General features: G+C 40.4%; 1 protein-coding gene across 1 annotated transcript in view; it reads left to right on the forward strand.

Moving 5' to 3' along the window:
- PRDM6 (PR/SET domain 6) overlaps nucleotides 1–14,659 on the forward strand; it is a 164,039-nt gene that overhangs the window by 96,126 nt on the left and 53,254 nt on the right. The window contains exon 4 of the mRNA XM_077280806.1: nucleotides 12,964–13,091. Within this exon, the coding sequence (XP_077136921.1) occupies nucleotides 12,964–13,091 (128 nt within the window). The remainder of the gene's footprint in view (nucleotides 1–12,963; nucleotides 13,092–14,659) is intronic.

Consider the following 14,659-nt stretch of genomic DNA (forward strand, 5'->3'; position numbering starts at 1 on the left):
AAGATGGATAGTCACAAGCCATCAAACAAAGAAGAACTGCTTAAATTTTTGTACCAGGAGTGGCATAAGGTCAAAAGCAGTGTGAAAGACTGGTGGAAAGCATGCCAAGACGCATGAAAGCTGTGATTAAAAATCATGGTTATTCCACAAAATATTGACTTCTGAACTCTTCCTGATTTAAAACATTAGTACTGTTGTTTCTAAATGATTATGAACTTGTTTTTTTGCACTATTTGAGGTCTGCAAGCAATGCATTTTTTTGTTATTTTGACCATTTCTCATTTTCAGAAAATAAATACAAAATTTATTGCTTTGAAATTCGGAGACATGTTGTCAGTAGCTTATAGAATAAAAGAACAGTTCACATTTTGCTCAAAAATACACCTATAAAGAGAAAAATCAAACAAACTGAAATTTTTGCCAGAGCTATATATATATATATATATATATATATATATATATATATATAGTGAAAAATGGAACAGCACAACGCTCACCGGTGGGTGCCTAGCCTCCTGGATAGAATAGTCCATTCATCTACCCAACATGTATACAAAAATAGAAAAAGAAGGCAGCACTCCAAGTCCTTTTCAGGGTGAAAAAATGTGCAGTTTATTCAACCCACATCTCTGTGCGACGTTTCGGCTCACACTGAGCCTTTCTCAAGCAGTGGGTATTGCTTACAAATGTGCTTATATAGGTATAATCTACAATCATTTGCATATTAAAGTGGCCATCAATAAATAAATACTTTCTCATAATATTTACAAAACATATACAAAACATCCATAGACAGTATAATCTTCACATAATAAAGTGCTATGTGCCAAAGTGCTACTTAAGACATAAGTCTTCACATTTATTCCTCTGATTTATAACTTATTCATGTGATCATTATCAAGAACGTGTACCACGTGTAATTTATATTAATTATAGTTTATATCCCTTACCCTGCTGCGTACAATCAAAGCCACATGGAGGACGCTATAACTGCCATTGTCGGCGTTCTATTACTTCTACTGCGCATGTCTGTGAGTCACTTTACTATGTCATAATATGTCAGCCAATCCAGGCTAAGGTAGGCAGTCCTTTTCTCAGCGCACGCGCACTGCCATTATATCCATGTCGGAACGCCATCTTAGATGTGGCAAACAGCCAACTGATACACTAATATACACAGCGATAGGCATTGCGGCGTCACTCTGCATATGGCTAATACATCCATGCATTTTGTCCACATAAATACTGCTTCTTAATACATGTCTTTCTTGTTTCTAGACACTTAATAGCTTCAACGCATAGATCTCCACTCTGACTAAACGGACGACACCTTCTTCAGGCTTTCTCCATTAGTCAATGTATCCCCAAGCTGACGCATAGCCTTTCCAGGCCACATCGTCACCATAGGGGATTCCATATAAGTGAATATATTTATAGCTATGTGTCTAGGTATATAACAAGCTCTCATAGATAGTTGCTTTCTAAATGCAATTAGTTTATTTAGGAAATATTATTGACTGACAGTAATGACATATTTAATTGACTCAGAAAAAATTATCATAAGAAATTTTTTAACAAAAAAATAAAAAAATAAGCAAAAAGAAATTATATCTATTATGTCCTCCATGTGGTTATTCATCCACCAGCAGGTCAGGGATAACTTGTTAGACGTGAAGATATCACTAAAAAACAAAATTAAAAATAAATTAAAATTAGAGCACTATACATAATCATAAAATTCATTTATCACCAATGCATAGTACCCCAAATATTGTTTAACAGGAGTCTATATACAACTGAATCCTAGGTCTATTCTTGTGAGACTATTGCATACCTGGTTACATTTTGAATTCTACATTTAGTCCCTTTGGTTTTAAAGTATTAAGCTCATATATCCATCTTAATTCTAGAGAAAAAACTTAATGAGAATACCGTGTGTGACAACAGACACTGAGGAAAGTGCAAAAATTGCGGGTATTATTAGAAAGCATTGGGGAATGTTAGGTAATTGTTTACCAGGAATAAAAGAACTGAGTGAGCCTCCTCTGTTTTCGTACCATAGGGGCAAAAATATCAGAGACTATGTGGTTAAAGCGGATATTGGCCCCTTAAAAAATCCATGTCAGACAACGATTACAGGAATGAGTCAGACAGGTTGTTTCCCCTGCTTGTCATGCGTAAATTGTACATATATGTTAAAGGGTCCCACCTTCAAACATCCAGACACAAATAAGGTATATGCAATCAAACAATTTCTAACATGTAACTCTGACCATGTCATTTATATACTAGAATGTCCCTGTAAATTATGGTATGTAGGAGAAACCACGTGCGAGTTGAAAGTGCGTATAAACAATCATCGACATTCAATCCGAAAAAAACGACTAGACCTCCCAGTCTCGAAACATTTTGCAGAATCAAAGCATATGGAGAGAGATCTAAAATTTAGGGTGATAGATAGGATCCCCGTACAAAGAAAAGGGGGAGATAGAGTAAGCCTCTTGAAAAAACTAGAATTAAGATGGATATATGAGCTTAATACTTTAAAACCAAAGGGACTAAATGTAGAATTCAAAATGTAACCAGGTATGCAATAGTCTCACAAGAATAGACCTAGGATTCAGTTGTATATAGACTCCTGTTAAACAATATTTGGGGTACTATGCATTGGTGATAAATGAATTTTATGATTATGTATAGTGCTCTAATTTTAATTTATTTTTAATTTTGTTTTTTAGTGATATCTTCACGTCTAACAATTCACAAGTTATCCCTGACCTGCTGGTGGATGAATAACCACATGGAGGACATAATAGATATAATTTCTTTTTGCTTATTTTTTTATTTTTTTGTTAAAAAATTTCTTATGATAATTTTTTCTGAGTCAATTAAATATGTCATTACTGTCAGTCAATAATATTTCCTAAATAAACTAATTGCATTTAGAAAGCAACTATCTATGAGAGCTTGTTATATACCTAGACACATAGCTATAAATATATTCACTTATATGGAATCCCCTATGGTGACGATGTGGCCTGGAAAGGCTATGCGTCAGCTTGGGGATACATTGACTAATGGAGAAAGCCTGAAGAAGGTGTCGTCCGTTTAGTCAGAGTGGAGATCAATGCGTTGAAGCTATTAAGTGTCTAGAAACAAGAAAGACATGTATTAAGAAGCAGTATTTATGTGGACAAAATGCATGGATGTATTAGCCATATGCAGAGTGACGCCGCAATGCCTATCGCTGTGTATATTAGTGTATCAGTTGGCTGTTTGCCACATCTAAGATGGCGTTCCGACATGGATATACAGTGCGTACAAGTAGTATTCAACCCCCTGCAGATTTAGCAGGTTTACACATTTGGAATTAATTTGGCATTGTGACATTTGGACTGTAGATCAGCCTGGAAGTGTGAAATGCACTGCAGCAAAAAAGAATGTTATTTCTTTGTTTATTTTTTTTTTAAAATTGTGAAAAGTTTTATCAGAGGGTCATTTATTATTCAACCCCTCAACCCCCCAGAATTCTGTTTGGTTCCCCTAAAGTATTAAGAAGTAGTTCAGGCACAAAGAACAATGAGCTTCACATGTTTGGATTAATTATCTCTTTTTCCAGCCTTTTCTGACTATTTAAGACCCTCCCCAAACTTGTGAACAGCACTCAAACATGGTCAACATGGGAAAGACAAAGGAGCATTCCAAGGCCATCAGAGACAAGATCGTGGAGGGTCACAAGGCTGGCAAGGGGTACAAAACCCTTTCCAAGGAGTTGGGCCTACCTGTCTCCACTGTTGGGAGCATCATCCGGAAGTGGAAGGCTTATGGAACTACTGTTAGCCTTCCACGGCCTGGAAGGTCTTTGAAAGTTTCCTCCCGTGCCGAGGCCAGGCTTGTCCGAAGAGTCAAGGCTAACCCAAGGACAACAAGGAAGGAGCTCCGGGAAGATCTCATGGCAGTGGGGACATTGGTTTCAGTCAATACCATAAGTAACGTACTCCACCGCAATGGTCTCCGTTCCAGACGAGCCCGTAAGGTACCTTTACTTTCAAAGCGTCATGTCAAGGCTCGTCTACAGTTTGCTCATGATCACTTGGAGGACTCTGAGACTGACTGGTTCAAGGTTCTCTGGTCTGATGAGACCAAGATCAAGATCTTTGGTGCCAACCACACACGTGACGTTTGGAGACTGGATGGCACTGCATACGACCCCAAGAATACCATCCCTACAGTCAAGCATGGTGGTGGCAGCATCATGCTGTGGGGCTGTTTCTCAGCCAAGGGGCCTGGCCATCTGGTCCGCATCCATGGGAAGATGGATAGGACGGCCTACCTGGAGATTTTGGCCAAGAACCTCCACTCCTCCATCAAGGATCTTAAGATGGGTCGTCATTTCACCTTCCAACAAGACAACGACCCAAAGCACACAGCCAAGAGAACCAAGGCCTGGTTCAGGAGGCAAAAAATCAAGGTGTTGCAGTGGCCTAGTCAGTCTCCTGACCTTAACCCAATTGAAAACTTGTGGAAGGAGCTCAAGATTAAAGTCCACATGAGACACCCAAAGAACCTAGATAACTTGGAGAAGATCTGCATGGAGGAGTGGGCCAAGGTAACTCCAGAGACCTGTGCCGGCCTGATCAGGTCTTATAAAAGACGATTATTAGCTGTAATTGCAAACAAAGGTTATTCCACAAAATATTAAACCTAGGGGTTGAATAATAATTGACCCACACTTTTATGTTTAAAATTTATAAAAATTTAACTGAGCAACATAACTTTTTGGTTTGTAAGATTTATGCATCTGTTAATAAATCCTGCTCTTGTTTGAAGTTTGAAGGCTCTAACTTATTTGCATCTTATTAAACCTGCTAAATCTGCAGGGGGTTGAATACTACTTTTAGGCACTGTAATGGCAGTGCGCGTGCGCTGAGAAAAGGACTGCCTACCTTAGCCTGGATTGGCTGACATATTTTGACATAGTAAAATGACTCACAGACATGCGCAGTAGAAGTAATAGAACGCCGACAATGGCAGTTATAGTGTCCTCCATGTGGCTTTGATTGTACGCAGCAGGGTAAGGGATATAAACTATAATTAATATAAATTACACGTGGTACACGTTCTTGATAATGATCACATGAATAAGTTATAAATCAGAGGAATACATGTGAAGACTTATGTCTTAAGTAGCACTTTGGCACATAGCACTTTATTATGTGAAGATTATATTATGGATGTTTTGTATATGTTTTGTAAATATTATGAGAAAGTATTTATTTATTGATGGCCACTTTAATATGCAAATGATTGTAGATTATACCTATATAAGCATGCAGCACCCCAGAGTCCTGGTTGTTGCAGTACTGTGGCTCCGCCACTATGGGGAGCTATGGTACGTCTGATTGCACTAAAGGAGTTTCTCTGACCAGGTAACACCTCACTACACTTCACACTCCGGCCACCAGGGGGGGTGGTCCTATCTAGTAGGCCACTCCTCACACTATGGTAAAACTGGGGGTTGGACAGGAAGACAGGGAGAAGTAGCTGGGAAGAGCTAGTGAGAGGACCTGTCAGGGATAGGATCCTGGCAGACTCCTCAGAACAGAACTAACCAGTGCACAACGGGAATACAGTAAAGAAGTATTGGGACCAGAAGGAGTCGTGCTGTTAGACCGAGGCAACATCCTTCTGAGGCGCAAACAGTCGGTGGCCGGAACGCCGAGCAAGTAAGAGACTTTAAGTACACTGCAAACCACGGCCGGACAGCTAATTATAGGTTGGCTGTCTCACTTAACACCTAAGCAGACAACGGAGGCAGTTGTGGGAGAGGGGCGACTCTAGGGTCCCGGAAGAACTCCAGGCCTACCCCGTCATACGGGTGCGTCCTACCATATCATCTGGGGGACGGAGAGAACGAACATCAGAGACAGACAGAAACAGTTGTGAGGACTATCCCGGGAGCTCAGCAGGGAAGAACTACAACATCCAGCGCTAGAAGGTAGACACTGATTCCCACCTGTAAAGAGAACTCCTGATGTGCCTTTGGACCGGCCGGTCTCTGACAACCCAGTTAACAGCGCTCTGGACTGAGGTCTCCAAAACCTTCAGTAAAGAGGTAAAGAGACTGCAACCTGGTGTCTTCGTTATTTACCGCGACTTGCACCCCACAACTGCACCATCATCATCACTTATTGCACCGGATGTCACCCACTGACAGACAGGGCCACGGACCGGGTCTAGCCACCGTGACAACCCCAGGACTGAGACCCAGAGGCCCGGCTCCGGGTACCCCTCGGCCCTGCGGCGGTGTGGGGGCACTCCAAGCACATTTGTAAGCAATACCCACTGCTTGAGAAAGGCTCAGTGTGAGCCGAAACGTCGCACAGAGATGTGGGTTGAATAAACTGCACATTTTTTCACCCTGAAAAGGACTTGGAGTGCTGCCTTCTTTTTCTATTTTTGTATATATATATATATATATATATATATATATATATATATACAGTATATATATATATATATATATATATATATATATATATATATATATATATATACACCCAAACATCAAAGTACTACATGTTTATTTACAAAGTGGTCAGTAAATCCAACATAAGAAACTAGATCCTCCAGAAGATCCTTGTCAAAAACTGTGATGATAATACAAATTGACTATTGTTGGTTTACCAGTATATGAGTCTTACAATATAACAGTTCTTGCCATTGAGGTTGTTAGATATAGTTTTATATTCCTCTGATAAATTGCATTTTAATTGAGTTTGTTGAAGTCTTCCTTGGAAGTCTTCAATCAGAGGCTGGACAGACATCTGTCTGGGATGATTTAGTGAATCCTGCTTTGAGCAGGGGTTTGGACCAGATGATCCAGGAGGTCCCTTCCGACTCTAACATTCTATGATTCTAAGTATTAGAAGAAGTACAAAATAATGCACACAAGATATCCTAAGTAGTTTAAATGAAACATTCAACTATCAAGATCTTCCATGGTCAAAATTTCTCAGGAAGTACCACACAAATACTTATTTTGTCAGAGCTTAATTTTCTAGTTATTTTACATGTTTTCAACATGAGAAGGCCATAATCCTGTTTAAAGACTTATTTGAAGTAATCAATATATGTTACGAGTCATTTGTTTCCAATCTATTGTATCGATAATTGGTTGGAGCAAATTAAAAAAAAGGTTGAAATGAAAAATAGAGCAGTGATGGGTAAATGTTGCTTCTGGGCTCATTTACTTTTACTCTGACATTGTTGCATAGCACACATATCTTGCTAGACATCAGTGATGCTCCTTGTGCATTTCCTATGCACTGGCTAAAAGGATCATTGTGATAGAAAAAACATTAGATCATTTGAGACAACTTTTGTGTAGATGGGGCTTTAGAAATAAAGTAATAGTCGGCTGAAAGTTTATCTACTCTTGACTGTCATTTGCATGCTTATTCAGCTGATCAAAATGTGTGTTTCTCCTGAAAGAAGGTGTATAAATCCAAAGTAAAGCATCTTGTTGAAGATAAACTGTTATTGTCTTTGAAACATCCAATATGGCTGCTCCTTACCTCTGTTCCACTTAGAATGAATAACCAAATTGACTACCCTAGATAGTATTTGACATAGGTGGTATTATTCTGCAGATCTTACGTCTATAATGCTCTCTGATGCTACCACTAAATGCTGGAGACATGTAAGTGATTGTGAAAACTAATACCCATGTCTGGTGATATTGTACTAATAGTTGCACATTTTGGTCGCCCTTCATTCAGGACAAAGGTACTGTTGGCTGTCCAAGCCTTGTATCTTAAGACACTGATCTACGTGAATTAGCTGTTGGATCGCCCCCAGGCACAGGGAAGTGGGGTACTCGGTACCGGGTCCCTCTGTCTCGGTTCTGGGGATGTCACGGTGGCCCGAGCCAGTCCGTGGCCCTGCTAAGGGGCGCTCAATCAAAGGTGTAGTTTGTCAAGTGTTCGTAATGCCACCTGTGGTGTTCGGTCAGGGTGAACGACGCTGCTAGGGGTCCGCTGGGGTGATGGAATGGCAGCTAGATGTTATACCTTCCCACAGGTGAAGTATGTCCCCAGGGCTTCCCTTGAAGAGTAGGTGGTAATGGTGGATGTTGTAAGGCGCGATGAATAACGAGGACACAAAGGTTGCAGTCTCTTTACCTTTTACTGAAGACTTCAGCATCCACAGTCCAGAGTACCGTTCACAGGGCAGGCTAAGTCTGGCCGGTCCGAAGGCACATCCAGAGTTCCCTTTGCAGGTGGAAATCAGTAGCCTTCCTACTAGCGCATGTGTGTTGTAGTACCTCCCTGCTGAGCACCATGGGATAGTCCTCACAACTCTCGTGTATATTTCTGATGTTCTCTCTCCGTCCCCCAGATGGTATGGCTAGGACGACCTGTATGACGGGGTAGGCCTGGAGCTATTTTATAGGGACCCTAGTGACGCCCCTCTCCCACAATTTGCCTCCGTTGTCTTCATTAGGTATTAAGGTTGGGCAGCCAACTTGGAATTGAACTGTCCTGCCATGTTTCAAAGTAATGCGTAGAGCCAATTACTTCCTCGGTGTTCCGGCCACCGGCTACGCGCCTCAGAAGGATGTTGCCGATCTTAAGGCAGGACTCCTCCTGGTATTATCTCCTTGTGCTATGATCTCATTTCTCACTTCTCCACAATATACTTCGCTTCTTGTCCTTTCTTAGGATGCTGCCGCAATGAGGTGCAGGCGCAGCTCCGTAATGTTCTATCTCTTGCTATGTCTCTGTCAGGATCCCACCCCTGATAGAGACCTCTGTCTACAGCTCCAATGTTCCTCCTTCTCTCTCTGTCTGCCTGACAGGTCTTACCTGGGTCAAACCCAGGTAGCTTCTCCCTAACTTCCTATCCATCCCCCAGTTTTACCCGAGTGTGAGGAATGGCCTAATAGATAGAACCTTTTGCTCCCCCTGGTGGCCGGAGTGTGAAGTGTAGTGTGTGACTGTGATACCTGGTCAGGTGAACTCCTTTAGTACCATCAGACGTACTATCACTCCCCCTGGTGGAAGAGCGACAATACTGCAGCGACCAGGACTCTGGGGCGCTGCACTTGTTAGAAGCCTTTTTGGTGCCTAGCACTTGGGTTACTTGTCCTTGTTGTCTTGTTCCCCAGTTGTGCACATAAATTCACCTCAACAGAACCCAGATTAAGCATTGATAACTTCAGTTTCCAACAGTTTGTCAAATGAAAACATTACCTTAGTTTTCTATATTTTGATGGTCACTAGATTATTTATAGCTAAGAATTGGATGGGTAGAAATATTGTAACTATGATAGAGTTGATTAACTCTATCCTGTAGAATTACTTGATGGAACTGATCATTGCTAATAAGACTGAGAGTTATCAAAATGTATTTGATCATGGACAAAAATTTCCAATTTATTGCAATCTATGTTCCTGGAAATGTGAGGGATCTGTACTTCAGCAAAATGACTTGTTGGAGGGGTTATCCAAGACTTTTATTATATATAGTATGGTGCTAAGAACTAACACACAGGTAATTGACAACTACCTGCCAGTTCTGCTCAGGGATGGTCCCTACCAGCTCAGCCAGTGATTCCACTGCTTCACTTCTCTTGTTAAAAGAACAGTTCTTCCTCTTCTGCTTTGCTCTGTTGATGGGACATGTCTGCTGATGTCAAGCTGATTGACAGCCAGTTAGCTGTCTGTCAATCAGCCTGACATCGGCAGACATGTCCCATCAACAGATCAGAGTTCAAGACAGGATGTTTCTCTTTCGATATGATGGCAGCCACTGAATCCTTGGCAAGAGAAGTCTGTGACCGCTCTTAGCTGGCAAGATCAGTGCCTGCAGAACAGATGCGTAGTTAGCAACAACCTGCCTGTTAATCCTTAGCCCCATGTGGAAATTAATAAAAGTTTCGGATAACCCCTTGAAGCTTGGGAATACAAGAGATTAATATAAAATAGAAAATAATAAAGAGAAGGGAGTGTGTTGATATATGATTTTTATACCCAGCCCCAAACCACGTCCATGTCCAATAGACATCTTCTCAAATTTCAACAGTTATCTAATAAGCAGTAGCGTAAACTATCTTTGTATTGTGTAAGGTGTCAACCACTGTGGACGCAATTATTATTTTTTTAATTAAGTAATAGGAATCTAAAAGAAGAATAAAATAAGATAATCCAGAATTCACATATTTAGCAATTAACTAATGGCACATTCTAGTAGCTTTGACAAATGAGACATAAATGTCAGAACTGTAGATGCCAAACTTTACATGCCATTTTGTAATTTAATGTAATAATACTGTGTGCAAAAAAAAAATAATTTGCTACGTTCCGTGGACTGTTTTGGATTACTTTACCATGACTTGGGGTTAGTTGTACCACATTTATCATAACACAGATTAGCTGGCAAAAAAAGTTAAGATTCAGATTATGGCTGAGCTAAAGCTCATAAATACCTTCATTATTGAAAAGTCAATGTTATGATAACATATAATTGAATGTATATGTGGTGTTGCTGATCCAAGGAGAATTTTGAAAGTATATTTACAATATATATGAACCTTTGACTATATGATTTGAGGGCACATATGATGCCACCCATACACTGATAGTTCAGAGGAACATTTGTTAAATTTCAATGCATCATTGTAGGAAATCTTGGAAAGCATCATCATTCTCAACTTTATGCTATATTTCATGTCTTTGCCCTATCCTATATATCCTTTGAAAGCATGTTCCTTCAATATAAAAACTAGTCACTTGATGGTAAGTCTAGTCATATACAGTAAGATCCAGCCACACAATGCTGTTACTCAGGCATCAGGAAGGCCAATTAATCTGTAGACATTACTGGCCAAATAATATAGCCAAGAATTGATATTGCTGTAAGCTGCAAAACAAAGAATCCGTTCACTTTGGGAGGATCATACCATATTCCCATCCATCATAATGAAATTCTGAAGGCGATAAATCCCTGCTGGAAGTGTCTTTCACCATCGTACTCCTCTTCATATTGCATGCTTGTAGCGGAGGCATAAGAAATGTCTCCTGGCTGACAGAGTTCTTGTCTGGTCACTATGTGTATGACCAGAAGATACTGAACTTGGCTTTCCCTATATAATTAAGGATCTAAAGGTGAACGATTCTCCTTGTGAAGAGTGCCAAGTCAGTGTAAAGAGACTTATAGGCTAAACAATCCTCCTCATTGAAATTGAAATATACAAATAGCCTCTTTAGAAGGAAAATAATTTTATCTCAGGTGCCACCTATTGGATGGAGCAATCCACAAGGTGACACTGAAGATAAAGTCCTCTTCCTTCTGAAGTCTTTTTGCATATTATATATTTAGATAATGTTGATCATTGTATTATGGGACGCAATAGCCCAAGATGTGACCTTACATCCAATATTAGCCAAGAACACTATCCTAGGACTATTTTCCTGTGTCTACTAACCTACCTGTACCTGATATTGCAATTGATCTGAGTGGTTCCACCTTAACTCTCAAGCAGCAGTTTGCTGTCTTGGGATCATATTTGACACAGAACTTTCCTTTATTCCCTATGTCCAATCGCTTGCTCATGTTACCTACATCTTAAAGACATCTCCAGAATCCAACCTTTTTAACTGCAAAAATTCTTACTGTCACTCTTATTCATTCTTGCCTGGACTACTGCAACTCTCTACTGATCGGTCTCCCTCTTACCAAACCTTCTCATCTCCAGTCTGTCCTGAATGTGGCAGCCATAGTTGTATTTCTGTCAAGCCCCTTCACCTATGCCTCCCCCATATGCCAGTCATTGCACTTGTTGCCTATCCATTACAGAATACAATATAAACTTATCTAGCTCATCCACAACGAGCTGCTCAGTTCTGCACCACCCTGCATTCCCTCCCTCATCTTTATCACCTTACCCATGCTCTCCATTCTGCAACTGATCTAAGGCTAACTTCCTCCATAATCCGAACCTAGCAACTCTGTCTCCAAGACTTCTATCATGCTGCGCCAGTTTTAATAATATACTACGCTGGATGATCTGATTAATATCTAGCCCCCACATTTTAAGCGTGCTTTAAAAACTCATCTATTTAGACAGGCTTATCACTTCACCAATCTAACTTCCCTGTTCCCGCTTTCTAAATTTTCTTCAGAATCTGGTCCCTTTTATTCATTGGTCTCCTCACCCTCAAGCCCCCAATAGCACTTGGCAACTGTACTTACATAAATAGTGGCTGATGATCCGTTCATGCAGTTATGCCCTATTTATTATAATGATGGCTGCACCATATACGACAAGCACTTTTTATCTATTGTGTCAATCCTATTACCTTATAGATTGTAAGCTTGCGAGCAAGGTGCTCACTCCTCCTGTGACTGTTGAACTATGTGTTTCTCTGTGATGTCCTAATTATTTGAACATGTTATTATAATTATTATTACTATAAGTTATTGGTTCCTGGCATTGTCTTTGGAAAATGTATGTGGTAAAAATTTCACATCAACGAGACCTCTCTAAGTAAATATTCTCCAATAGGACATAAACATTTCTGTCACTTAGGTAGCATTTTGGATCTCTTTGCCATTCATTCATGAATTCCTCATTAACCCAAAGCTCTTGTCTGGCAGCTCATTACATAACCAGAATGCCAAAATATTGTGTGGGAAGAAGAGGGACATCTGGGATGTTCTGTAAATGTGTTTAATATACCAAAGATTGGACTGATAAGACAGGAGACATTTATACTTCATCACAAGGTGTTTCTCTGTAAAGTCAAACAACTCTCAAGATTCACACATAATCTGGTGACTAATGGCAGAGTACTAACTTCCTATAGGTGATATATGGAGGCACTAGTGGCCTACTGGAAAATGATTGCTGACTTAATGGAGATCAATCATGTATTGAACAATAAACATCTTCTCATTTAGATATATGATCAAGATGGGACACTACAGCACTTTATCGATGGAGGAGAACCCAGTAAGTCAAGCTGGATGAGGTACGTCCGATGCGCCAGGCACTGCGGGGAACAGAATTTGACAGTGGTTCAGTACAGGTAATGCGCTCCAATTTCTGAATTACATTCAATTCTATAATTCATTTTCAGAAAATAACATACTAGGAACACAGATGTATTCACTTAGGAAGGATGTAGGAATGAAAACAACGTATGTATTACACAGCATGTTTGCTAGACTTAAAAAAAAACAGAAAAGCAGTTATAATAATGAGAACTGAAACATTCATTTTGGTGGAATTTACGTAATCTCCTTTGTTTGCTAGTTATACTTAACTGGGATATGTTCAGCGAAAGGAGTTATTTTAAAGTAAGTGTCCCATCTTTGGGGATCCGAAATTGTAGGTGACCATGTGTAATGCCCTTCAAATGACGCCTTTAGAGGAAGGGTTGTCTTTCCTGTGGATTTCTGATAACCAAGGTGCCCTTCTCTGCTTATTTGCTCTTTTATGGAGTTGTAGGAGGTAAACTATTGAAGTGAAGCTTAAAACAATAGAATCAAGTTCATTTCAATCTTTGCTCTGATTGTCATGGACCACCAAAAAGAATTATTTTAAGATATAACTAAATTGTTAAGTTAATTTTAGCTACAACTTGTTATTCTTCATTAAAGGGGACCTGTCACTTGTTTGAAAATATTGAATAAAAGGCAATCCGTCATGTAAAATAATGCTATTAACCTGCACATATAGGGTTTATCTGCAGGTTAATAGCGTTCTGATAAAGTGCGGTGCACATACTGAGAGCCCTGCTGACGGGAGGAAAAGAACTTTATTCCCCCGCCATGCTCTTTTGGTCACAGGGGTGGTGCTGGCACAGTTTTAGTCACCCATTTTGCGTAGAGAGCAGGGGCTGTAACTGCCCTCCCAGCATTGACTGACAGCCGGCTCTAATGCTGATCCTGCTATCAGTCAGTTTAGACGTACCAAAGCTCACCATGCTTTGGCGGCAGCAGGAGGAAAGGAACTCTGTTCCAAACAGATGAGACAGCGGGATGCAAATGGATGGCACTAGGTAGAGTGACTTTGATGAGAAATGTAGTCACGTTTTAGTCTGGTGTGGAGGGTCGCTTTAACACATATGAGCATGCATGCTAAGCAGACTATCAGAGGCATACAGTTTCCTTACTTTACATATATGTAAAACTCGGATGAGTCTCGCATGTCAATGCCCGGCACTGCACCCGGCACTCAGATCGGAGCGTGCTGCCGCATAACAATACATGCAGCCGCACGCTCCGCTCCTGAGTGCCGGGTGCCTTGATTTCAGCCAAAAGAATTAAGTTTATTGGTGACTGTAGGTATCGTGTCTATGCCCAGATGACTAAAACCTTGCAAGGGTGATAAAAGTTCACTTTTTGGCTACCATTCACACTGCGAATTTCCAGAAGAGAACGGGGGAGGGAGGGGGGGGGGGAATAGAATACAAAGACAATCACAGGGTCCAAAATTGTGAAAAAGTATAAAATGGCGTTATTGTAAACATATGACAGGCAAGGATATGCGTGAGCAAATGTGCTAACACACAGACTGTATACTGGGGGCCACACTGGACCACACAATGGACCACAGTATAATCCACAAAACCAGTTGGATACATAGTAAAAG

This window comes from Ranitomeya variabilis, chromosome 1, assembly GCF_051348905.1.
Source record: "Ranitomeya variabilis isolate aRanVar5 chromosome 1, aRanVar5.hap1, whole genome shotgun sequence".
Classification (NCBI taxonomy): Eukaryota; Metazoa; Chordata; class Amphibia; order Anura; family Dendrobatidae; genus Ranitomeya; species Ranitomeya variabilis.